We start from the raw sequence: 26,476 nt of genomic DNA on the forward strand, positions 1-26,476 counted from the left end.
CGGGTCACTCATTCGCGTAGGTGACACCAGAACGAGGCTGGCTGGTATTGACAGCAGCCGCTATTTGGAGGACAACAAAACCTGTCCTTCGTAAACAAATCGGGCCAGTTGAGAGTCCAGACGGGACTTTAAAAACGCCGAGATCAGCCGAAGATCATTTTCTGCAGAGATAGCTTCCAATTGACACGGCAGAAATGTTTTTATGACGAAGACTTTAGGCTGCTTCTAGCAGGATACCGGGTGTATATAGGCAGCCTGGGCCAAGGGTCATCTGTGATGCAAGCCTGGTAAAACGTTCCCGAAGAAGACCGGATACGACTCATATTCTCACCTGAGTCTCGGCACACTCGTCTACCATTTCATATGCTGTAAAAAACATCGACTATCGCTGTCAGTAGGCCGCGTTTTCCCGATCAGCAGTGCCTACAGTGTATCATAACCATCGGAGCAGACGGTCGGCCATAAACCCAAGATGGCGGACGTGGACCCCGAGACACTGTTGGAGTGGCTGTCGATGGGCCAGGGAGATGAGAGGGACATGCAGCTTATCGCTCTGGAACAGCTCTGTATGCTGCTGCTCATGTCAGACAACGTGGACAGGTGCTTCGAAAGGTGAGGAATCATTCTCGTGCACATCACATAATTTTTGCCAGATGCAAATGAATGCCGAGTTGTGTATATCATAGTCAGCCCCACGAGACTGTTTTCAGTGACGAACGGGAATTCCCACTTTCCGTTTGTCCAAATCATCGACACGGTAAAGGGAACCGAAAACAACACTACATGAACAGGGAAGGAAAATAGTGTCAGTAAAAAGCTTTTATTCTTTTGTACATCCACCATTTGCAAACATGATTTTACGCCGATTTAAAGCTAGGGTTTCTGTCCTCGGTTGTGGAAAGACAACAAAGGGCTTCAGTGTCAGCTGTGGCCTCCAACAGCCGAACAATGAGCCCCGAACTCAGGCCACGTGAGGGGAACCAGTCCACCTGCTTCGGGCCGTCTTTTGTCATGACAAAACTTAAGTTTTACTTCATGGATATGGATATTTTTTATTTGCTACTGGAAATTCACGTTGGTTCTGTCCAGTGTAGTAATTTATATGCAGACAAATGTTTATGAGTCCAAATTGCAAGTTTTAAATTGCATGATAATGACTAAATGAGAAAAGGAAAGTTCCTGCATTCTGATATAAGAAAGGTATGAATTTGTAACAAAAGAAAGTTTCTTCACACATGCGACAGACATTATTAGTCAAACTCAGATTGTCTGACATAAATTTGTGAGTGTCTCTTGACCGTGTGAGTTGCATCCTGTTTTGGTGCATGAGTCATAAACAGCCAAGTGGCACCCAGAAGGAAAACATGAACTCCTGTGTATTATCAAGGATGTTATTTGTAGAGAAACAGGAAACCACATATTGATGTCATAAATGTGGGACAGTTTTTTTCATTACGATTGTTTTCAGTTGTACACTCGACATGAAAGTAATAAACTTAAGGTGCATTGTTTTTCACTTATGTTTTAGCAGTGAATTTGTATATTTACTCCGTTGTATAGTAAGTTAACTTTCGAAATAACCAATAGAAAAACAAAGTTTGTGTTTCAAATACGAACAGCAGTATATGTGTATACAAGTACTATATTGTATATTACTTTCATAACCATGGATGTTTCTGAATTATTCCATGTTGTTCTTCCTTCTAAGAATATTAGAGTAGAGTAGAGTAGAGTAGAATTTTCGGTCAGGTAGGACTGTTCCAGTTTAGACCGCTCTTCATTAGACAATCTTGTTCCTTTTTCTCACTATGTGTATGACAAAACTGCCTCCTGGCAAACAATCCTTTATGTGTATGTTGACTACTCTCCAAGCAGAGGTTGAATGGGCAGATCGTCACCGTTTTATCATATGCCTTTTTTTGTTGCTAGCCCATAGCGAAAAAAAACACGGCATATGATAAAACGGTGACGATCTGCCCATTCAACCTCTGCTTGGAGAGTATATGTTGACAACTTCAGCTAAAGCCCTCTGGGACCTTTAGAGAAGTGTATTGTGCAATGCCAGTGTAATACTGCCAGATAAGGAGGATAGTTGAACCTTCAACTATCTGGGCCCTTAACAATGCCAACATCCTTTAGAGGAAAGCTCCTTCCAAATTAGTTGATTAAAGTGATTTATAGATGATTTCTTGGCTTTAACTAGAAACTATCAGATGATGATTCTGGCATGATGCAATCATTCATGTCCCTAACAAGTAGAAGTCTATTGTGTAAATGAACCAAGAAATTTGTCATCATGACTATAATGTTGTACAGGAGTAATATTAGGCAAAACAATTGATCCCCTGTGTTCTAAAGTGAATTAAACTTGATGGCAAGATGATTCAGCATAATGAGAGGACACAAAAGTACAATGCAGACAGTACCAGTCCACAGTAGGTTGGCAATTTGGCATTGTTACATCATGACCCCAGGTCATGCAGGTCTGTGTCAGTTGACTACCCTGTCATTATTGCATCACTATTGGTCAGTTTGCTGACATTCATAGCAACTATTAAGGTTCATATGCTTATGATGATGCAGCAGAAAATTCTCATTTACAACACTTTTTAGCTTTCAAACTAGATGTAGCCATCTCCCCGTGTGATGGTCATATTTTTAGGTTATGTAGCCTTGGTCGATAGGCAGGTCATGGCAGGCAGAAGTCGACCATAGAAGGCCTTCGGGCAGTAAACAAGCCAGAATAATTGGTCGGTCAGAATGACTATAAACTGGTCATATATCATATGTGAGTCTTTGCTACATGATCTTTTAGAATTCTATTAGAAAGTACGTTTTTAAGTTGCATGATTAGCCTAGACACTTTTCATGCACAAGTATTTATACCCCACACCATGTACAGCAGTGTTCAGGGTTGTGTTAGTCATTAGTCATTGCCAGGTTCTGTTTGCTCAGCTCTTAGTCTTTTATTAACAGAACAGTAAAATGTAATGTTCATGCCTCCAGCTGGAGAGATGTTAATTCTCTGTGATGGCCACCTATGTTTTGTAATGACTGCTGGTGACAATGGGTAATGGATACATGAATGGAAAGAGGGAGTTTGGCACAAGGGCAAGTAATGAACAGAAAATTATTGTCTGCCAAACAAATTGGTTGCCTACACAACAAAAGTTAAATAGTCACAACTGTCAATAACTTCAAATTGCAAAAATTGCAGCCCTGAAATGATGTCTTGAACGATTATAACTATAGTTGGTCACATTGTTATACTTTGTTATGGAGAGATTTTTCTATGTTTATTTGTTTATAGTATAGTTAGTGTTTTTATTGTCCCAAAGAACATGCAAACCATGTCTGCAGGTTTTCCTGTGTGAAAGGCTGTACTTGCCTTGTAGTAAATATTATTTTAATCACGTGTGTTTTCATGGGAAATACTAGTGTTTTATTATTGTGTGGTGTAATGTTGTGAAACATGAACTGTCCCAGTCATCCCAAACATTTATGTCCTTTGGTCGGCCTCGTTTCTCTTGAAGGTTAAGGCAGAGGTCATTCTGAAATTGTTTACAGTTAAAACACTTTAAGCATAGACAAAGTATTTTGTGTAAGATCTTGTGAAGGTAGTTTATTTTTGAAGTTGATTGAAATTATCTTCGGAACAGTCAACCTCACAGTGAATGGAAAGGGACTGCATGGTGCAGTTAAGTATCATTTATAGATGGACTTGACACAAGCATGATGCTTACATTGAATGATTTAGTTCTGATTCATTTTTCATTTTTAGGCAATACATTATTAGCCTGACAGTAGTTAGTATAACTTGGAACATGAAGTACATGCCTATATATGGACATAAGGCAGACCTGTGGGAATTGGCACAACCACACACCATATACAGTAAAACATGAAAGCCTTGGAAGTTGGAGTGACACAGAAGCTGAGAAGGATGTACAAATGTAATTTTGGCAGCTGAACAGTTGACAATAGTCTACTCTAAATTACTAAAGAGGTGATGTTTGGAATAGACATATAGCCCATTATTAGTAACTCATCTTTGGGAATTGATGAGCATTCAATCCAGAATTTCCAGCCCTCTGTATGAAGCTACATTTTAATGAGCACCAAATATAGTGTTCAAAGTCTGCTGCTTGTGTAATTGTGTATCATGGATTTACAAGATGATATAATCAAATTGGACTATGCGTGACTGTGCTATATTTTATATCAGTAAAGCCTACCTTTAGCTGTAATGTGGATAACAATCATATTGATCACATCACTTATCTTCAGATATAGTATGCTCAAAATTCTACTCTAAAATACAATGTAGATGGATTATTGAAAATTCCAGTCCATTCAGTATTGTTAAGTCATTGTAGTGGTGCTCTGGTTTGAGTTAGGATTGGTATCTGGTGTTATAAATTTGTATTGTAAAAAACCAGTGGTGTTACGAGTAAAATTAAAGCTGTTTACTGATTAGTTTTATTGCTACATTTGCTGCCAATGTGACATTTGGCTAAAACATTGAACTAAAGGAAGAGGTTACTATTGGCAAGAATATGCAGGTCAGCGTTCGAAATACCCGTCTGCAATCTGCAAAATGCATAAAGATTTTCAAGATTGCAGAAGAAAAATTAAACAATCTGCAATTTTGCAGAAGAAAAAAAATCTGACTCTGGCTCTCAATTCAGGAGATTATAAATCATATAGACTTACTAGTAAGCAAACTAGCGGCGCTGTAGATATAAACTGAAACCCACAGCGTCGCGCAAGATGGCGGCGTTTCGGTGCGTTCCGACTGCCTGGTGCTACTTGAGGTCAGTTTTTTTCGGGAGGGTTCGACACTTTCCGTGATAACTTCGGAGACGAATCATGTGAGAAAATGTCAAATTCGTGCATTTCCGTCAACCCTCGCTAATCTCCGCGGTCACAATTTCGAGGTCGGCAAAAGTCGGGAAAACAATTCCCGGATGTTTCTAGCATGTCGCAAGCATGCGATTTCTTCAGAGTCCGAACTCGGGGCATGCAAGGGCGCGATGACAGAAGGAACGAAACGGTGGCCACTACATTAGCCCGTGGTCCTTGAAGCCCAGATGGCAGCGATGAGGTTGAGAACTACTCGGAAAGACATTGAGCACCGCCTTGTGTGGAAAAGGCGGAACATTTTCTCCTGTGCCGAGACAGTGGGGAGGGGGGCACCCACCGTGAAAAACTAAAATCGCCGGGCCGTCTCTTGAGTCTCCCCGAATGTCCGAAGTCAGAGTCCGATGTTTGAAACCGATAGCGATGTTTCAGATTTATACAAAAAAATAACAGAGGCCAAGGTTTGCGTAAAGGCGTTTAATATTGAATTTTAGATTTTTTCTCGGTTTTTTGTCATTTTTTCTGTGGGCCGTGGCTGTGTCACAGGTCGTGCGATCTTATTTATTAATTATGATACGAATCAGAACACGTATTTCTCGCAAGGATATAATGCCCTTGTCCTCCTTATCAGGCAGGCTGTTGAATTTGTTTTTAATTTTAATACACATACTGAAATAAATTATCAAACGAATATTTGATTTGATTGATATAGAATAAATATGCTTTTGCTGTTGCAATTTTCGCTATTAATTTGAATATTTTTCACACACATGCATGTTATTCCTCAACTTTGCTAGTGATAATCAAAGATAGAGTAGGAGAATAAAGAATTAACCTTACAGCAACGTTGCAAAGCTAGATATAATGTAAATAAGTTGAGAAGGTTGTAGTATGGAGGCATGTGTATTTGCAGAAAATATTTTCAAATTGCAGAAAAAAATTTTGACATTCTGCAATATTGCAGAACACTGAAAAAAAGTATTTCTACCACTGCAGGTTATTTAAACCTCTTACAGTCTAGTGTTGCTAAATTCTTATTTTTCTGGAACCCTGATCATTTGCAATTATTGGAGTCAGTGACAGATGATGAGAGACCTTATCAAGTCAGAATAGAACAATGTTACCAGTGAATTGCTGAATTGATGTTTTAAGCTGTTGATACTGTCAGGTAGTGCTTTTTTTAGTTCACCTTATATAACATGATGTATTTTGTCCTTTGGGCAGGAACATATAATAAGATCACTCAAGGTAATGGGAAATATAATTGATGGCAATCAGATTAATCCATGTACTGTATGGTAATGAGGATGATGCCAGTTCCTCCTCTTTGTTTAGTATGTTAATACATGTAGCACATATTATGATATGTAATGGTTCACTCATATATACTATTAATATAGTATCAGCTTTCAGCCTACTTTCATAAGAGGTCCCTTAGTAGGGTAGCAGTGTGCCTTATCTGAGTAGATGTATTATTTCAGGTCATTTCCAAGCCTTACTTTATCTATCTCTCATGTCTTAAGTGTTTTTCTTTCAGTTTAAGAAATAGCTTGTTTTATATTTTATGATATGCAAAGCTTAGGCAATCTTGACTACAATTAATTTATGAAAAAGATTAAACAGTTCTCCAACTAAAAAAAAAAAGGACTGACCAGAATTTTGGATTGCTAAAAATCTTCTGTGAGTCCAATTTTTTAGTTGGAAAACAGTTTAACTTCTTCCTTATTGTAATTTACCAACTGAGATTAACTTTCTTGCTAATCTTGACTGTAGTAGGTTCAATTTTCTAATAATCCACCATAACATCAATGTTTATGTTAAAGACTATTGTTGCACAATTTTAAGCAGTAACTCCTTCCCTTCCAGTTGCCCTCCCCGGTCCTTCATCCCAGCTCTGTGTAAGATCTTCCTGGACGAGTGTGCCCCTGATAACGTTCTGGAGGTGACTGCCCGCGCCCTGACCTACTACCTAGATGTGTCTGCGGAGTGCACCCGGCGCATCGTGGCAGTGGACGGTGCAGTGAAGGCGATCTGCAACAGGCTGGTGGTAGTGGAGCTGTCGTCTAGGACCAGTAAGGACCTAGCAGAACAATGTGTGAAGGTAGGCACTTGTCAAAGGCTCAGTCTAAACAAGCTCAGCGGTTGGTCAGCTTTGTCAACCAGCTCTTTCCAGTCTTTGCTCTGTGTATTCCACTGTGTTAGCACATGTCTTGATGATGCCGAACTGTTGTTCCAGCCAATTGAAATATATGTACTATATAAGGAGAGTAACCTTCTGACTTTTAGTGGGAACTGTATATGCCTGTATGTGTATGACTGCTTATACGTTTTGAAAGTGTCAACTGCTGTGATTACCAGAACTGAGGTTCACTCAGATGTGTATATCTCACTCAGGTGCTGGAGTTGATGTGTACCCGGGAGTCGGGAGCTGTGTTTGAGGCAGGAGGGCTGAACTGTGTGCTGACATTCATCCGTGACAATGGCTCGCTGGTGCACAAGGACACCCTGCACTCCGCCATGGCGGTGGTGTCACGGCTGTGTGGGAAGATGGAGCCCCAGGACACATCACTACCAACCTGTGTGGAGTCACTCTCCACACTGCTCAGACATGAGGACCCACAGGTAGGACAAGTCAAAATGCCTTTTACTCAAGACTCCTTTGACTACTGTAGTACATACCCAACTTGTTAGCTTGTTATTGTAGCCATCATTGTGGGATGTATAGCTGAGATTAACATACAATAGTTGCATTATCTGTTATCATCATCATCATTATCCTCTGTAGTAGTTCATCATTTATAAAGTACATATCAATTTTTTTCTGTACATGTGTGTTTTCCTCCCAGGTTGCAGACGGAGCCTTGCGTTGTTTCGCCTCGCTGGCAGACAGGTTCACCCGGCGTGGGATGGACCCAGCCCCGCTGGCCGAGCACGGGCTGACCTCGGAGCTCCTCAGCAGACTAGCCAATCAGGTATGGGGATGACGTCATCGTGATCATGTGAATGAATTGTTATGTAATGAACTGGGACAAAATGGAATAGCAAGTAAAGTAAGATGTTAGGTAATTCATGATGAAATGTTCCTTGCAGGGCCGTGCATCTGGCCAGCTGACAGGTGCCCAGGCAGGTACACCAGGTGGGACCCCAGGTGCAGTTGGTGCCACACCGGAGTCGACAAAATCTAGTGCCAATGTCTCCACTATTATTAGCTTACTGTCCACACTTTGCAGAGGATCAGAGGGTATCACAAAGGTAAAAATTTGCATTCTATCAATAGCAAAAATTTCATCTTGTTTTTTAAAATCGAAGCGTCTTCCTTCTTATTTTTCTACATCCATTCAGACTTGCACCATTGTGTACTGAAATTAAAATCAATGTGGATATATAACATGTATGTATGGATTTTCACCCAGGATTTGCTGAGATCAGAATTGCCAGAAGCCATAGAGAAAGCACTTTCAGGAGATGAAAGGTAACCAGATAAAGCTCTCTAATGCACCTCATAGCTGTCCTTGCGATATTTCATTTGTGGATGTATTGCTGAATAAAAGCTCTAAAAAAACGTGTGCTGCAATAGAGGTCATTACATATTGTAATGTAGTGGAAAATTGTTGCAGTTAAACTATCTTAAACATGACTTGGATGACAAATGAATTTGTATGCTGACACTGTTAGTGTTACTGTACAAATATAGATAGATGTTGTAAACATGCTCCTGCTTGTGTTGATAATGGATCTACATATTTTTGTGACTGATCACCTTCCTTAGATGTGTGCTGGACACCATGCGGCTGGTAGATCTCCTGTTGGTGCTTGTGTTTGAGGGGAGGAAAGCTCTCCCTAAGACAGGGATCAGCAGTGTCAGCAGGCTGCCTGGCCTGCGCAGGATGGACAGTGCCGGGGAACGCTCGCACCGCCAGCTCATCGACTGTATCCGCAGCAAGGACACCGATGCTCTCATCGACGCTGTGGATACCGGTAGTAAGTTTGGTTGTCTTGAGTTGCTGTGAAAAACACTGACTATCAATGACAATGTCTCCATACTTAACAACACTAGCTGTATGACTGGCTCTGTAAACAGACTGTTGTATTATTCAATGCTTCCAGCATTTAGAAACTTTCCCATGTCTTGCTTTGTTCTCACAGTATGTAGACTGGTATAGTTATTCCTATTGTTCACTTACTACTGTGGTATATTTGGCATGCACATCTTACACTTTTGTTCCATTGGTGCACTATCTGTTACTTGAGATAACACTGAAGTACTTTTTCCCCTGCAGCATTTGAGGTGAACTTCATGGACGATGTTGGTCAGACCCTGCTGAACTGGGCCTCAGCCTTCGGCACTCAGGAGATGGTGGAGTTCCTCTGTGAACGGGGAGCAGACGTGAACAGGGGGCAGAGGTCATCCTCCCTACACTATGCTGCCTGTTTTGGAAGACCACAGGTTGCCAAGGTAACATTCCAGCATTTAGATACATTTTACTGATCTGTGACATGTCAGACTGAACATCTGATTGCAGGTATCTTATTTTCTGAATTATTGAAGGTAAAAGATAGCTCTACCTCAAGAAAAATCTGATAACAGCACCAGATTCAAGAGACGTCTTTCCTTTTTGTAGACATTGCTGAGATATGGTGCTAACCCTGACCTGAGAGACGAGGACGGTAAGACACCGCTGGATAAGGCACGAGAGCGGAATGATGAAGGCCACCGGCAGGTGGTACAGATCCTGCAGTCCCCCGGGGAGTGGATGTGCCCGGTGTCCTCCGAGCCCAGCAGCCCCAGGGAGGAGCCTGTGGAACCACAGGACGGGGTGGAGCCCAAGGGAGACCCTGAGATGGCACCGCTCTACCTGAAGAGACTCCTGCCTGTGTTTGCTGCTGCTTATCAACAAACCATGATGCCATCTGTCAGGTAGGCAGGCCAATTTGTAGATGTTGAGTAATCTTTGGTATGTGTAATCTGTAATCTATTAGTTATATCACTTCTTGTAAAAAAAGTTGAGGGCCCAAGTTGACAATAGAAGGCCAGTTGTTATTCATCCACTACATCAGTTTCTAGTAATCATTGTCCTGCGAAATGTGGATGGCTGTCTGTGTTAGGACAGAAACTTGTTGCAAGGCTGTTTTGTAATAACATACCTCTTGTATTGGCCAACAGAAAAGCCTCCCTGGCCCTGCTGCGAAAGATGGTCCACTACATCTGCCCCTCCCTGCTGGAGGAGATGAGCACCAGCGAGCAGACAGGCCCCACCTTCGCCTCCCTGCTGGTCGATGTGTTGGCAATGGTACTTGAACAGGAGGTACACTTCGATGTACTCCGTCTTACTACTTTCTGATATGTCGAAAAGCAACTTGTTACAGCACTAAATGTTCTTATCATCCAAACAAAAGAAAGTTTCTCAAACCCATCTTGTTGATTTACTGCATCCAGTACACATCTTGTTAATGACCAGTATCATTACGCTTTCCTCTCCTCAGGATGATGATGATGGCCACCTGACGGCACTACAGATTGTGAATGATCTGATGAAGAAGGGATCTGAACTGTACCTGGATCACTTTGCCAGACTAGGTGTGGTCAGTAAGGTGTGCTCCCTGGCTGGCCCTCCTGATGAGGACTCTGAAGAGGAAATAGAGGAAGAGGAAGGTGCAAAGGGAGGAAAGGTGAATATCATTCTTCCTTATTTCCTCAATCTTTCTGAGCTGCTTTATAGAACTAAGGATTGAGTGCAAACTTTTCTGCTTCTTTCTAAAGCTGAGCTGACTGGTTGAGGCAACACTTCTGTATGTTGATGTATTTTTGTCCCCCTGTAGCCTGCTGTGTCAGCCACCTCTTTACCCCAAGTGCCTGAGGAAAATATTGTTTCCTTCCTTCAGCCTGAGAGGTTAGAAGGCCAACAGGATGTGACAGAGATTGTGCAGGGGAAGCCGTACCACTGGCGAGACTGGTGCCTGGTGCGCGGCCGCGACTGTCTGTACGTGTGGAGCGATGCCGCGGCCCTGGAACTGTCCAATGGTAGCAACGGCTGGTTCCGTTTTATTCTGGATGGCAAACTTGCCACCATGTATTCCAGTGGTAGCCCTGAAGGTGGCTCAGATAGTTCAGGTAAATACGATTAGTTATAAGATCTCGAATTTCAGTTTTATTTGTTATTTTTAATGCATCTATTTTCCTTGAAGCAGAGTTGACTGGTTGTTTTGGTTTTGCAGAGAGCCGTGGAGAATTCCTGGAGAAACTGCAGAGGGCCCGTAGCGGGGTAAAACCTGGTACACCCAGTCTTCCCATCCTGTCCAAGGCTGGACCAACCAAAATTGTGGTGGGAAACTGGTCACTGCAGTGTCGCAAGGAAGGGGAGATCTCCGTCCACAACTCTGATGGACAACAGGCTACTGTGCTGAAGGAAGACCTTCCAGGCTTTGTGTTTGAATCTAACAGGGGAACAAAACACTCCTTCACAGCAGAAACCTCTCTCGGTAAGTCGTGTGTGACATAGCTAGGTACTGCCAAGTAATCAGAATCATTTTTGTCCTAGAGTTTTAGACTGAAAAGCCACTGTTTCACCTCATTACTTCTATAGTGCCTTGCCTTGGTTGCATTTCTTAACAGTCAAAAATCTATGTACAATGTGCTGATTTTGAGTTTAGTAGTACATGTACATATGTTTACCAAAGTTGGAAGAAAAGTTATGTTGTATGTAGGTTCTGAAATTTTTCGAATGCAACACTGAACGTTGTCAGTTGAAGTCTCCAATGGATTTTGTCGGGCATTATGTTGCAAAAGTCATGTTTCATCTCTACAGGTCCCGAGTTCTCTGCAGGTTGGGGTGGAAAGAAGAGCCATAGGTTCAAGTCCAAGGCCGAGCAGACCAAACAGAAGATCAAGTGTCTGGCCCGTGAGCTGTATGAGCAGCACTTCAAGGCAGCGCAGGCAACCCCAAGGGGCGTGGTGTCCAAGCTTCGCAGCATCGTGGCTCAGCTAGAGATATCATGTGAAGCTCATGGCAAAGGGAACAAGGTATGGACAGAACACAACACTGATAGTTGCCTGGTAGTGTAGCATCATACTGTACATGTCAAACAAATTTGAACGATTCTACCAATAACGGAGAAACAAGCAGTTGTTCCAAATAAAGTATCAATTATAGCGCATTGCTAGTAATTTGTATTTGTTTTAAATATCTAAATCTGAGGTTGAGTAGATATAGGAATTTGATGCACTGTAAAACTTGTGGACAAAATGCAGTCATCATGTGCAGCCGTGTTTAGGCTTAGTGATTTATGTTTTCTGTGTGAGCTGAAAGTTTGTTTGCATGTGCAGGTGCAGGAAGGAGAGCTTGGCTGGGAGGACCAGATGAAGACTGCCCTTGAGTGTCTGACCCTGCTGCTGAAGGACGAGGCCACCATCTCAGCATTTGAACTCCACAGCAGTGGGCTGGTGCAGGCACTGCTCAACTGCCTCAACAATGTGAGCTCTTACAAATATGCATGTGCTAGCATGTAAACTTTTGGTGATGAGTAGAATGAAAATATTATTTAGAAGATCAACAGACTTGGATTGAAAGACAGGACACAGTTGAAGTTATTGCCAGTGGTTAGATTGTTAATATGATCAATGAAGGATACATTGAAGATTTGGTACAAATTATTTGATCTAGTATGCCAGGAGAGAGCCAACATAGTCCTTAAATCCTGTCAATTTTTCCTTGCAGAATGTTGATGTTGACAGCAACAGAGTTGCTTCCAGAATCAAGGTGTTCAAAGCTGCATTCAGGGACAACATAGAGGACAGGTTAGTTGGCTTTATGGAATACCAAGCAAACAGCATCATTTTACTCATTATTGAAATCACATGATTGTGTGGAAGGTGATAAAGATTGTCACAGAAAGAATCAAATACTGAGCGAATTATGTAAATGTGTTAATACCGCTTTCTGACTCCCTTTATCCATTGATAACAGCGGTATGACCCCATCTGTGGCCCTGGTGAGGAAACTGGTGTCTGTTCTGGAGTCCATCGAAAGGCTGCCCTTATTTGTACATGATGGACCTGGGTCAGGAACAGGTCTTCAGGTAGGACTCCATATGCTATTTTAACTATCTGTACAATAAAAGTAGTATTTGATATTGCTTGGCAAAGAAATAGGTTGATTATTGCTGCTGTTGTCTTTATATTGTCATTGTGTATTTTCTTTCATGTTGAATATCCTGGATGGCATTAAAAGTACTTACGTCATGTATAAGAATCCTTGTGACAGACTCATTTCATGTGTTTTTTAGCATTACAAGTTTGATATCTATAAGAGACTGACAAATGACTTTGTGTTCCACAGATCTTGACAAGACGTCTCCGGTTCCGCCTGGAGCGGGCCAACGGGGAGACTTCGCTCATCGACAGGACAGGGCGTACCTTGAAAATGGAGCCCCTGGCCACTATAGGAGCACTGGAAAGATATCTGCTCAAAATGGTATGTATTAGAAACAGGAAGCTAGAGGAGAAGATAAAAAGAATGCAGATTTTTAAAAAGGAAAGAAATGGAACTTCCAGATATTGTTTCTGAAAGTGGGCAAAATTATAATGGAGATGCTTGTTAAAACTTTTTCTGGGGTCACAAGCTTCAAGCAGAGACATAACATCCATTGAAGTGTTCTAATTTGCCATGGTAACAACTGTAAATTGGTTTTTCAGGTTGCCAAACAGTGGTATGACTACGAACGCAGCACTTTCTCCTACATCAGACGGCTGAATGAGGGACAGACGTTCACATTCAAACATGTGAAGGATTTCGATGAGAATGGCATCATATACTGGATTGGAACCAATGGAAAGTAAGTACAAATGTAATGGCTTGTTCTTTGTAACTAATTGGGCTGATTACCTGATGTCTAACCTTCATCGACGTAATGGGGGTGATATTGATTGTTACTTTCACATTGCTTATTTGAGACTACACATTCATTAGACGTTTTCATTATAGTAGCACCCTGTTAACTGTGTCTTGACAGGACAGCGTTTGAGTGGGTGAACCCAGCCCAGTATGGCCTGGTGGTGGTGACATCATCAGAAGGGAAGAACCTGCCCTATGGTCGACTGGAGGACATTCTGAGCCGGGACTCCTCTGCCCTCAACTGTCATACCAATGACGACAAGTACGTTCCAGGGTGGCACTTGAGTCAAACTGTCTTCAAAGCAATATTGTCTGCAGTGTGAATGTTTCCTGAACTTGCTGACGTTAAGGTTAAACTGAATATAAAGAATTTCATGGCTACATCGTAGATCTAGTAGACCTTGGACATTGCCAGATACATACAGTCTTGTGATGAGGATGTTTGACCCCTCAGCTAACATGTTACTGTATTATCACAGGAAAGCCTGGTTTGCCATCGACCTGGGTGTGTGGGTGATCCCCACAGGCTACACCCTTCGCCATGCTCGCGGGTACGGCAGGTCGGCGCTGAGGAACTGGCAGTTCCAAGTGTCCAAGGACGGCCAGAACTGGGTCACCCTGTTCAACCACGCTGATGACAGCTCTCTGAACGAACCAGGGTGAGTTTCATAAGCTGGAACTCTGTTAGTTTGCTAAGAGTTAAATCTTTTATGATGATGTTTTATGGTATATATTAATTTGTAATGGTGAATGCTTTATGGTAATTTGTTTTACCTTGGAAAACATTAAAGCGTGCAGTTTGATGAGAAATATCTTCTGAAATCTTTGCAGTATGTACAAATTGCTCCAAAAACTTTTACTTCTTCTTAATCCATCTCTGAAATCCATGTCCTAAATTTCAAATGAGGACCAAAACCATACTGCCATGACAAAAAAGAAATCCTGTGAGCTGCATTGTAGAGTCTATATGTGACCCATTATTTGATTCTTTTGTACAGGTCCACAGCTTCTTGGCCCATAGAATCCCCTAAAGATGAGAGGCAGGGATGGCGCCATATTCGTCTCCAGCAGACAGGCAAGAATGCAAGCGGCCAGACCCACTACCTTTCCCTGTCAGGCTTTGAGCTGTACGGGATCGTGACTGGGGCTTGTGATGACATAGGTACGGCTGAGATTCTTATCAAAGTGAACTGTTTGTTTCCTAGTATGATAGTATGTTCCCCAAAGACCTGGAGGTCAAGGGACAATGTAGGTAAGTAGGTAATATGATACAGTTGGGAATCTTTTGGCTTTAAGTCTGTTTTTAAAGCACTTACAGTATGCTGATATATGATGTCCTCCAGGTAAGGCAGCTCGGGAGCAGGAGGCATACCTGCGTAAGCAGCGGCGTATCCTGCGCTCCCAGGTCCTGCGGCAGATGGTAGTGGGTGCTCGTGTGGTTCGAGGACTCGACTGGAAGTGGCGGGACCAGGATGGTGGACCCGCAGGAGAGGGCACTGTCACAGGAGAACTTCATAATGGTATACGCTTCACATTCATTAGACATGGCGCACTTGAAGAGTTACAAAGCTTGAACACTTAAAGTAGGATCTCTATTCATAGCTTCAGATTTTTTAAAGAATCTCTTGGACATCTTTTTGGCAGTAGATGCACCCTTGGTTTTGTTAGTAAGTTGTTTGATAAAGCCATGTTATTTTCTCAGGCTGGGTGGATGTGACTTGGGATGCTGGAGGCTCGAACTCGTACCGTATGGGTGCTGAGGGCAAGTATGATCTGCAGCTCGCCCCGTCCCACAACCCTGACCTGCTAGCAGTCATGACAGCCAAGAAGGCTGACACAAAGTCTGTCTCCACTGAGGGTGCTGTGGGGAGGACTCGTCGGGACCAACGAGAAAAGGACTTGGAAACTAAAAAGGTGGAGGGTGCAACCGGAGGAGTTGAGGTGGAGCGAAGTAGGAGGGACTCTGATCACGACGAGGTGAGGAGCGCCAGAGAGGAGCTGAAGTCTCGCCGAGAGTCTCGAGCACGAGCCTCCTCAGAGGAGTCTGCGGGGGCCACATCCACAACCTCGGAGACTGTTGTGGTGAACCTAGAGACAGAGGCTACCTCAGAGACAGGTGTGGTGGTACACAGTAGTGACAGGCCACCGGCCCCACCCTCTGTTGAGTCATCCAATGAGGACATTTCCGCCCTCCCTGACCCAGTGGAGCGCCCGGCATGTGACCCGAGGCCCGGTAGTGTGAGTCCTCGTCCCACGAGTGCAATGAGTTCGGAGACGCTGTCGTCTGTTGGAGAGGAATCTGGAGCCATGTCAGCAGAGTCCACCACAAGGACATTAAGCACCTTCAAACCAGAGCCTGCCAAACTGAGAGGGGAACCGCAGCCTTCCAGCGCACCAGGAAGCATGAGCTCCAGTGTGCCAAACTTGTCGTCTGCACGGGAAACTGCTGCTAGCCTGATGGAGTCCTTTGTGTCCATCGCGAGAAGGGCTGGCGCTGGTGCTACCAACAACATGCTGTTGAGCCGCAGCACCAGCAGCAGCCATGCCAGCGGACTGGTCAGACTGGGCCTGTCAGGATCTAACGCCGTGCAGTCAGGTTAGTGTGCTGACAGCAGAACTTGTGTAGTGTGAGTGGGAGGGGGCTGTTTGGAACAGTCATGGAACTGTTTCATCAGAACTGCATGTGTCATCAGATTGTAAGAACAATTTATCAAGGTAAAAGGTCCTTTTTTTCAGTACTGCATGAGGTATGCATTTGTTAAAACTAAGGTTAATGTTTCCATATGGCAACTTTTTGGTAGAAACAGGATTCAGATCAGTAGTAGTATCTGTCACTTAACCCCCCCAAAGTGCCCTCATCAATTCCTAGACTAATCATTGGGTGTGAGTTCTAAAGTTGTTCCCAACTGCATGCTACAAGATGCATGGTGAGAAAAATGACAGCAAGACACTTCCGAAAGTTTAAATCATCGCTTGAGAAGTCTTCCAGAAAGTCTTGAGGAAAGACATGAGATTGACATAAGTCTCTGCAGTGTGAGTCCAACAAATGTACCCCGTCTCCTCCAGTGGCATCAAACAATGTGCTGAGTTCGGCCCAAAGTGTCCCCAACCTGACTACGTCCAGCACTTCGAACGCTACTGCCACTAACACAACCACCATGGCAGGTACATGGATGATTCTGCCCATCTTTATATGTTGTGCTCAGCAGGGTTTGTACAGTCATGAAAAATGGAATTGTTCTTGACGATAGAAGTTAATTCTTCATACTTTTCAAGGTATGGCATCCCACCAGACAACCTTCATAGTCAGTGACAGTTGTTTTATTCCTCTTGGTAGATGTTTGTGTTGACTGTTTGCTGAAAGACGGTAGTCGCTTTTTCTGACGACTTTTGCAAGGGTTCTATAAAGATGTGTACAATTTTACAGCCACAACTTGCCCACAAGTTCAAATGCTACTATTAAAGAACAAAATTGCCAAGTGCATCATCACAGAATTAGTTGCAAGTTCTGTTGTACCATTGAGCAATGAAAAGATCTGGTAGTACAAACCCTGCCGTGGCCCTGTGGTGGTGATCTAAGTGCCGTGTAAATTTCTCTACCCTCTATCCCGTGTAATTGTCGTTTCCCTCAATGCACCCTGTCCTGCACCACATGTGTTGTTTCAAAGTGTCCTGTTTAACTGAGTTGAGCTATCTTCACATCAAGTCATGCAACCCAGTCTTTTGCAGCTACCTCATGCACTTTCCCCCAATCCTCCCCTTTTTCACAAGTAACATTACTAAGCTACACTGACACAAATTTGTGGTGATATACATGTATCTTATACATATTTCAGTTAGCAAGTACTAGTCTTAAAGTAGATAAAAGGCTTGAAGACAAGTATGGACAATAACTGTTCATATTTAGTATTTAAAGTAATTGAGACTACTATTCTACATGTCTAGTGGGTTTTTGTAATTCGAGTTAAAGAAAAGTTAATATGTAAAAAGTCCTGCCAAGCAAATATTCCTCATAGTCAAGCTGGAGGAAAATGATTCTAGACTCAAAACTATTGAAGTTAAATCTGGATAATTGATAGGTGTACTTTGTTAGAAAGACAAACTTTCCAAAGATTTGATTGCAGGAGTAAGTAATCTACATATCTACTAATCTTGCTTCATTGATTAGCCTTCGAAGTCCTTGATTACCTTGAACCCTCTTTCTCCAAGTTTTGATTAGTAATGAGGCAGTGTAGAAAAATGGCACTCTCCATCAGGTAAGATGATTTGAGGGACATGAAATTTAGGTTTCACAAAGGGTAAAATTCTGTACTCAATGTTAGCATACCAGATTACCAGTATACAACACAGAGAGCATTTGATAAATCACTTTATATGCCTTTATTCATTCATCTAACCAAAGTTAACCGAAGATCAGTCCCCTTGTCAGCATTCATAGGCAAGACTGTTGTCTCCACAGCTAACCTGAGCACCACCATGACCATGAGCCTCACCTCCACGTCCAGTGAGAGCGATAATGACTTCCTGGACACCTGCCGCGCCAGCACACTATTGGCCGAGCTGGAGGATGATGATGATCTCCCTGAGCCTGATGAGGATGATGATGAGAATGAGGATGAGAATGAGGAAGAAGAGGAATATGAGGAGGTTGTGGTCAGTGCTGAGTTATTCAGCTGATGTATGGTTTCCAATGTACATGTAGAAATCTTGTTCTGGCCAGATAATACAAGTAGTATAGTTGAGACTTTTATGCATATTTTGTATGTTTCATATACTTATAACTGCCTTGAAGACAAGTCTCCTGACTGTAGTGGTATTTTTGGATGAAGACTAACATGTTAAATTCTTAACTGCTCAGAATGATTACAGTATGCACACAAAGAATTTGTGCCAGTCTTGAAATGCATGTAAGCACTATGGAATTGATTGTGATGGAACGGACATGGCCTTAAACCGTAATCTTGTGACATGTTTTAGTGTAAATTCCCCTTGTTATTGGGCTGCAGCTTTGGCTGTTGTGTCTCAGCCCAGCTAACCTTTGGTTGCAGCATGCATGCGTACCTAACAGCAAGTGATACCGTAGCTCTGCGTGGTGTGTTTCATGTAGTTGAAGTCAGCCTACCAACATTGTGGCAGTCTTTTGATGGGAATTGTACGTCGCCTGCAGCAGGAGGAAGAGGAGTACGAGCTGCGCGGGGGCCGCCGCCGCACCTGGGACGATGAGTTTGTCCTGAAGAGACAGTTTTCTTCTCTTGTACCAGCTTTTGACCCCCGTCCTGGCCGGACCAATGTCCAGCAGACACAAGACTTGGAGATCCCTGCCCCAGGTAGTGGTAAAAATGCCAGAGTGGTCAAGAATACATCAGGAAGTTGTCACAAAACCACATACACAAACACACTGTAACAGTACATCAATTTTATTACAGACTGCACATTCCTAATGTGAACAGACAGTAGTATCAAATCTGAAGTATTAGGCAGTAAACTGTATTTGTCGTTATATCATAAACACAGTGATGAACACAATTTGACCACTTGACCTGTTTTTGGCATGTTTGGATGTCGAAACCTTGTAATTCAATGTAATATGTCTCTCAGGTGACCCTGAGGTAGTAACGCCTGAACAGGAGGAGACTGTCCCCACACCACAGCTGGTTCTCACTCTCAAAGCACCAGGGGTGAGTAACGCACTGCCATGTCATTTACAACAAGTCCATTGTGAAGGAATGATTTTGATCAAAGTGAAATACATGAGGTTCGGGTCTCACAGATGTTAGAGTTAGTTAAAGTGTGTTGTTCTTGATTAGTGTATTTGATAATGATGTTATGTGTAATGGGATACTTGCTTGTAATGTAGGCCATGTTTGCATTTTGAAGATATAGAATTATATGACCTAGTGTAATTGACTGTGTTTTTGCATACTGCAGTTTGTAGATTCAGTTGAGCAGACCCTGGAAGGGGACGCTGCCACCATCTTCAGCCACATCCAGCACATGGTAGCCACAGCAGTGTCTGCAGGTGGCAGGGCTGATAGACTACGCAGGATATGGGAACCCACATATATGTATGTGTAACACTGTGCCTGTCTTCATTGCCATACTTGATGAAATGTCAGAATTATTTGAAGTTGTTTTGTTGTCTTCCTCAGTAGATTAATTTTTTTATGCTTGTAATATTCTTGTTGTAGAATTGTGTACAGGGAGAGAAAGGAAGAAGAGGAAGTAGAGAGAAGGGTGAGTCTGAATTTCGGTTGCTGATAGAGGAAATCATTTTCTCCTTGTTAATGCCTGATGCAGTTAACAAAATTTAAAGGCTTGCTGGTAGATTATTTTAGATTATACATTACTGAAGTTACCTTTTTGTTTGCATTTGTCCCATTCTAAAAACAAGCAAAAAGCTAGATTGTCTGCTTTAGCTGACTTGTTCCCCTTTCCCCCCAGGGCCGATGGACTGTTGAGTTTGTGGAGAGAGCGTTGGGCACAGACGATCTGCCGAAGTCGGAGCTGATCTCCTACCTTCAGCAGAACGCAGACACCGCGTTTCTCAGGAGGTGGAAGCTGACGGGAGCACCTAAGAGTATCCGGAAGAACAGGAACTGTGCACAGTTGGTGGCAGCATACAAGGTGTGCTTTATCATTGACATTAAATTATCAGGACTGGTCTGTTGAAATATGTATCAAAATATACTGAACAGTATTAGAGATCAATGGAGAACTTCCAGGGTAGTATAAACATGTGGATTTGATTTTCGTTTCGATGGTGTGGATTTGATTTTCATGTTGATGATGCTAAGTGGGTCCCATCTGTCATGGCTGTAGGAGTTTCTTGGCAGCGGCGGTGAATCTAAACCTCCAACACCACAGCACAAGCCGGTTGTCCACACCAGCAACATTCTCAGCGAGGGTGACTTCTCTCCCCCGCATGCCCGGGAGGATCCATCCTCCTGCACGGTGGACGATGTCCTACAGCTACTCAGGATACTGTACGCAGTGGCATCAGATGTTGCAGACATGGACACAGAGGGAGGAGACAGCCACCGCTTCAACGTGTCGGCAGAGGAGTTCCAGAGCAAAAAGCTCACAAACAAAGTCATTCAACAAACTCAGGTTAGTGTGACCAACACTTGACTTATGAAAACGTAAAATCTCAGTTATGGCACAGGTGTTTCATGGTGTTTACTGACTGTATTTGATGTCAACATTTGAATACATGTCAAAAATATGAGAGAGAACTTCCACTTCTCTCCAAATGGTTTTTATGTGAGATAGCTAACTAGTTTCCTGCCTCCTTCACCCCCAGGACCCACTGAGCCTGGCTGCTGCAGCACTGCCTGAGTGGTGTGAGAAGCTGACCAACAAGTGCCCCATGATCTTCCCCTTTGAGACCAGACAACTCTACTTCAACTGCACTGCCTTTGGCTGCTCAAGGTAGGAATTTATAGTGTTTCTGTCACAGCCTATTCTGTAACTTTGAGAGTTAACATACACTAAAATGAAAAATAAGGAATGGATAAATTGTGTTTCTTGTTACAAAGTTACAGATTTTGTTCAGTTGATTTGTATGCATGGCACCACTCATGTAGGAATTGGTATAAACATCAGTATTTTAGACGAAAATGCCATGAAATAGCCTTGTTCTGACGATCCCTTTCTCTCTCATCTTTTAGAGCAATAGTATGGCTACAGAACAAGAGGGATGCAGCGCTGGAAAGGTCACGTGGACCCTCACCACGTCGCGATGACCACCACGAGTTCCGGGTCGGACGTCTGAAGCACGAGAGAGTCAAGGTCCCAAGAGGCGAGAGTCTGATGGAATGGGCTGTGAATGTCATGAGATTACATTCTGATAGGAAATCAGTTCTGGAGGTAACAGCTGTTCTTGAACCTAAGTTTTTTCTGCCAGTCATTAATTGCACTTATTACTCATTAATTTGACCAATGATGAGACAGCAGTCCTTACTCTTGACCTGTTTGTGTTTCAGGTGGAGTTTGTTGGTGAGGAAGGCACAGGACTGGGTCCCACGTTGGAGTTCTATGCTCTGGTGGCTGCTGAGCTGCAGAGGAAGTCCCTCGGGCTGTGGCTGTGTGATGATGACTTCCCTGATGACCAGGCTAGAGAGGTGAAGAGAATGATTGACTTTCCTCTTATCTTGATATCATGAAGATATACAGGATGTTTAATAGTTTGAAGGGTGTTCATGTGTCTTATTTTGTGTAACCCTGTCTCTGACTTCATCTGTTTTCCTGCTATATTCTGCTATGTTTCCTGGAGAATAAGGGTGTGTCAGCTTATACCTGGTGCAAAGAAGTACACATCTGTCAGCTTCCCGTACTCAAAGCCTTTATATTGTTTGCAGGTGGATATAGGACACGGCACCAAACCACCAGGCTACTATGTCCAGCGTGCCTGTGGACTGTTCCCTGCACCACTGCAGCAGGATGCAGAGGCAACAGAACGTGTGGCCAGCATGTTCCACTTCCTGGGCATCTTCCTGGCCAAGAGTTTGCAGGACGGAAGACTTGCAGACCTGCCCTTGTCGCGCCCCTTCCTGAAGTTGATGTGTGTCGGGGACGCTGACAATAGCATGACAGAGACTTGTGCAGAGTATCACCGCAGCATGTCAGAAATCGACCTGCACTCCAATGAGACCCAGTCAGAGGCATCCACAGAAGATGGTACAGAAATCATCACAGGCTACATCACAGACGACGACTCCAAGTATGATCTGGTACATGACCCGCCGAAACCCAAGTCACCCGCCTGGTTTACAGGTTAGCATCGCTGTTTTCATAGGTTTTGTCAAGATTTATTTCTAGTCATTCCATTTATCTTACATACATTTTAAACCATGCTTTCAGGGTAGTATTAATGCACTGGTAGTTCAATGCCTATGGTCAATTAATGTAAGTACATATTCCTAAAAAAGCTCATTGTACATGTATATTGTATGGAAAAGGGAATAGGTTGAGTAGCACCATAATATCTGCTCTGCAAGAAGTACTTGTATCTTACCACATTCAGTCAACACCCCATATTTGATTGATGTTAACAGGATTGCTGAACTGGGAGGACTTTGAGCTGGTGAACCCACACCGTGCACGCTTCCTGAACCAACTGAAGGAGCTGGCTGCCAAGAAGCGGGCCATCCTGAACGATAACTCCCTGTCGGAGGATGACAGGTCCAACCAGCTGCAGAACTTGTGCCTGGTGAACCCAATTGGATCAGGACCACCCTGCAAGTTAGAGGACCTGGGGTATGTATCATCACCTACAGCCAGACAAACTTTGATAAATCAGTAGTCCAAAAGTTAACCTGCAGCAAATTCATCCAAAGAAATTGCTGTTTTTCCTCTCCTGGTGTGATAATGAAGAAATAAATGAGTATAAAGGTTGCTCAACAGTTGATGAAAATGAAGAATTTCCTTATTCCTCCTCAGGTTGGACTTCACCTACTCACCCTCCTCCAAGGTGTATGGATTCTCCCACCTGGACCTGAAACCCAATGGCTCTGATGAGGTAAGTATCTGTTTGTGTTGGAGAAAGTGAAGCGCTGTAAAGGTCTCAGGCATCCCTTATGCGTATAACAGGCAAATAAAATAAGCAGTTCTTAGGAGGGCTGACAAACAAAAGGATAATGTTATTCATTTCTCATATGTACTAGAATTATAACCCTAGGCAGTTAGCAGTCAATCTTTGTGATATTGATTTAGTTACAGTACTTTATGTATGCTTAGAAGGATTGGACTTTATTAGATGATGCAATTTATGTTTGTCTTGTCACAGCATCTTTCTCTGGACAACTTGGAAGAGTATGTGGAGGTGATGTTTGACTTCTGTATGAACACCGGTGTGAGGAAACAGCTGGAGGCATTCAGAGGTATGTCTTTTGGTTATGAGCAACAATTAAACAGCTCAATGATGACTTAGTCTTCCTTTGGTGAGCATTTACATGTTGGCTGTCATGTTAGCACAGCATAGAATGCTATCCTGTATTACTGTTAAAAGAGGTTGTATTGAGAGCGGATTTTGGATTTCTGGAGAATGTAGTGGGAGGAATGTTGCCAGGAAGAGGAATATATGGCTGATCTTGTGTCAGTGTAGTATGACCATGAGGCAGTGGTTCATGTGTGAAAAACACTTATTCTAAGGTATGCTCATCAGCTAGAAGTTCATCAGACCTAACTAATTTCAAATTTCTCCTTAGCTGGCTTCTCAGAGGTGTTCCCCATGGAGAAGCTTCAGGGCTTCAGTCCCATAGAAGTGCAGCTGATGATCAGTGGGGACCAGGCACCTTCCTGGATCAGGGACGACATCCTGAACTACACAGAACCCAAGCTAGGATATACCAGGGAAAGGTACAACTTTTGTCACATTGTATAATAATGATCAATCAAACCATAACAGTGTGTGGTCTCCCCATTCCAGTGCCCATGCAGCAAAACTAACACTAGTACATTTTGCAGCTACATATACCATGGAAATTTGGATGTTGAAGTGGTTATGTAAAAAAAGGTTGGAAGCAGATCAAAAGAGTAAAAGCTTCTTGATTTTACCTTGTGATGTCTGTGGTATCAATCACATAATAACTTGATGTGTTCTTTCTCTGCCCACAGCCCTGGTTTCCAAAGGTTCGTAAATGTGATGTGCAACCTGTGTGCTGATGAGCGGAAGGCCTTCCTCCAGTTTGCCACAGGTTGCTCCTCCCTTCCCCCCGGTGGTCTGGCCAACCTGTACCCACGTCTCACCATTGTTCGCAAAGTGGATGCTTCCGATGGCAGCTTCCCATCCGTCAACACCTGCGTACACTACCTGAAACTCCCCGAGTACTCCTCTGAAGAGATTCTACGAGAGAGACTCCTAGCTGCAACAAGGGAAAAGGGATTCCACCTAAATTAATGTTGACTCCGTTTTCTAGCCACCACGATTACTACTATTGTTGCTTCGGACAAAACCATACAAGAAGCCTGGACACTGTGGATGCAGTGTGTAAACAAGTGTGCATGTGCTGGGAGATGCATGAGTTTGTTCAGTGTACCTGTATGTCTGTGCCATAGTGTTTGCTGCTGTGGGCTAATAGTAACTGTGGTGTGGATGGGATGTTCCAGGACAGATGTAATGAGGGGGTGTATATGCAAAAAAGTGGACTGCCTTTCCCATGCAATGTGAGGATTGGTCTTGGAGCCTTTATTGCCTGCTTAATTTGTAGATAGCAATCAAATAACCTATGATAATTGATGACTATAACAACATAGGGGCCTTTAGAGATCAGTATATGGTAATTGTAAAGTTGCAGATTTACTATTATAGCTTTGGTCACTTGAACTTGTTCTGTATTTATGACTTTGTACTCATGCCCAGTATGCTAGCTTTTGTGGTCAGGACATTGCGTGTATCAACACTTCTTTTACACAAATACTTAACTAGTTACATTTTGTTTCGTTTTTGTTCATTTGAATACTTTCACTCCTTTGTTACATTAAACACAAGCAATTGCTAGCCAGTAAGAGGGAAGCATTTACAAATGTAAAGGTAGCAAAAATGCAAATGGTATTTCATGTTGTACTGATACTGGATATACAGAAATATCACTGATTAGATGAAAAGTTTCAGAAACCTACAAGAAGTAGAAACGACAGTCAAGAAACAGAACTTTCCTTAAAGATGTCAAATGTAAAGCTGCTTTGTAGTTTAATGAACTTTCGATATATTGATATATTCAGCAAACTCCCTTTGTCTGGTAATGAGAGGCACAGTCTGTTGAGAGCAATTCCACCTTCAAAGTTTGGGAGGGTTATAAAAATGACCAAGATGTTCTAGAAGAAAGTTAAAATATTGCAAGTATGTGCATTTACTTGATTGGAGGAGTTGGATAATTGATTAGGGATTGTTGAAAAGAGGGTAGGTGCTTGTGCAAAAAGTGTAAATATGTCAATGCGATTTAAGGGTCTGGGCCACCCCCTCCTGAATTTTGAAACGGATTTAGAAGATCCATATTTTCAAAACCAATGTTGACAGTTTCCCTGCCCCTTTTTTCTGTTTGTTCTTGTGTTGATTTTGGCTTGGATAGGTCTTCTAGGCTTTGACAACTATGGCTGTGCCTTTCATCTCCACGTTAGACCAAGTATGGCAAATAAATTCTACAGGCATGGGACTCTCACACCAAGGTTCCCAAAGAAGTAACCCTTTGTCTACATGGCTGGGGGTCCATTAGGTCTGATGATGTACCTTACAATAGCAAGCTGCTTTCCACACCTGTGTATGGAAACATACTGTAACTTAATTTGGCAAGCTGTTGAGTGTAAACATGTCTGCATTGTATTACTCAATGCTGCAGATTTGATAAATTTTATGTTCTGATGGATTGTACCCATCATTTCAACGTTAATAGAATGAGAAAGCATGTCACCCCCTTCCAATTAAAAAACGGTTAGTCCCATGCCTGTCATGATAGTTGCCTCCATGTGTTGCAATATGCCCAATCTTTAGTTGAGACAGGAAATGATCAGTCAGTGGTTCTTTATGGTGGCATTTGTCCCTGCTGGTTGGCAATGACTTCGGTGTGCCTTCGCTTCCCTCAGCCTTCCGCCTGTTCAATTGCATGATCATGGCAGCCACTGCTACTGTAACTGGAAAGACTTTGTTATATAAATGTTTGAAAGACCCAAAATGATGTATTTGTCATTTCTTTGTTACTCCTTAAGCTGCACAAGCATAAACTAATTAC

At 42.8% G+C, this 26,476-nt stretch overlaps 1 protein-coding gene across 13 annotated transcripts; it reads left to right on the plus strand.

Moving 5' to 3' along the window:
* The first annotated feature begins 8 nt into the window (after positions 1 to 8).
* On the plus strand, positions 9 to 26,419 carry LOC136432894 (E3 ubiquitin-protein ligase HECTD1-like). Of its 13 annotated transcripts, none has more exons than XM_066424509.1 (41): positions 9 to 612; positions 6,727 to 6,961; positions 7,255 to 7,482; positions 7,707 to 7,832; positions 7,951 to 8,112; positions 8,274 to 8,332; positions 8,630 to 8,841; positions 9,141 to 9,316; positions 9,483 to 9,778; positions 10,025 to 10,166; positions 10,345 to 10,530; positions 10,681 to 10,972; positions 11,077 to 11,340; positions 11,667 to 11,881; positions 12,185 to 12,331; positions 12,576 to 12,655; positions 12,825 to 12,936; positions 13,197 to 13,331; positions 13,553 to 13,692; positions 13,870 to 14,013; positions 14,231 to 14,410; positions 14,750 to 14,913; positions 15,095 to 15,271; positions 15,454 to 16,347; positions 16,818 to 16,916; positions 18,211 to 18,404; positions 18,859 to 19,081; positions 19,350 to 19,429; positions 19,680 to 19,816; positions 19,940 to 19,985; positions 20,193 to 20,375; positions 20,571 to 20,858; positions 21,052 to 21,179; positions 21,419 to 21,617; positions 21,734 to 21,871; positions 22,109 to 22,523; positions 22,805 to 23,006; positions 23,190 to 23,268; positions 23,536 to 23,629; positions 23,957 to 24,107; positions 24,366 to 26,419. In XM_066424509.1, the coding sequence occupies exons 1-41, from the start codon at positions 473 to 475 to the stop codon at positions 24,646 to 24,648; spliced, it is 7,845 nt and encodes a 2,614-aa protein (XP_066280606.1). In that variant the 5' UTR covers positions 9 to 472; the 3' UTR covers positions 24,649 to 26,419. The 13 variants fall into 13 exon arrangements, with proteins under 13 accessions (XP_066280606.1, XP_066280608.1, XP_066280613.1 ...); XM_066424511.1 differs by having other exon boundaries at positions 18,859 to 19,078; XM_066424516.1 differs by having other exon boundaries at positions 18,919 to 19,081.
* Positions 26,420 to 26,476: the final 57 nt, after the last annotated feature.

The sequence above is a fragment of the Branchiostoma lanceolatum genome, chromosome 4, assembly GCF_035083965.1.
Source record: "Branchiostoma lanceolatum isolate klBraLanc5 chromosome 4, klBraLanc5.hap2, whole genome shotgun sequence".
Taxonomy (NCBI): Eukaryota; Metazoa; Chordata; class Leptocardii; order Amphioxiformes; family Branchiostomatidae; genus Branchiostoma; species Branchiostoma lanceolatum.

Coding starts and splice junctions, on each gene's coding strand:
- LOC136432894 (XM_066424509.1), top strand. CDS start 473: ATGGCGGACGTGGACCCCGAGACACTGTTGGAGTGGCTGTCGATGGGC. Junction 7,833..7,950: donor TCAGCAGACTAGCCAATCAG/GTATGGGGATGA, acceptor TGTTCCTTGCAG/GGCCGTGCATCTGGCCAGCT. Junction 12,937..13,196: donor GGTCAGGAACAGGTCTTCAG/GTAGGACTCCAT, acceptor TGTGTTCCACAG/ATCTTGACAAGACGTCTCCG.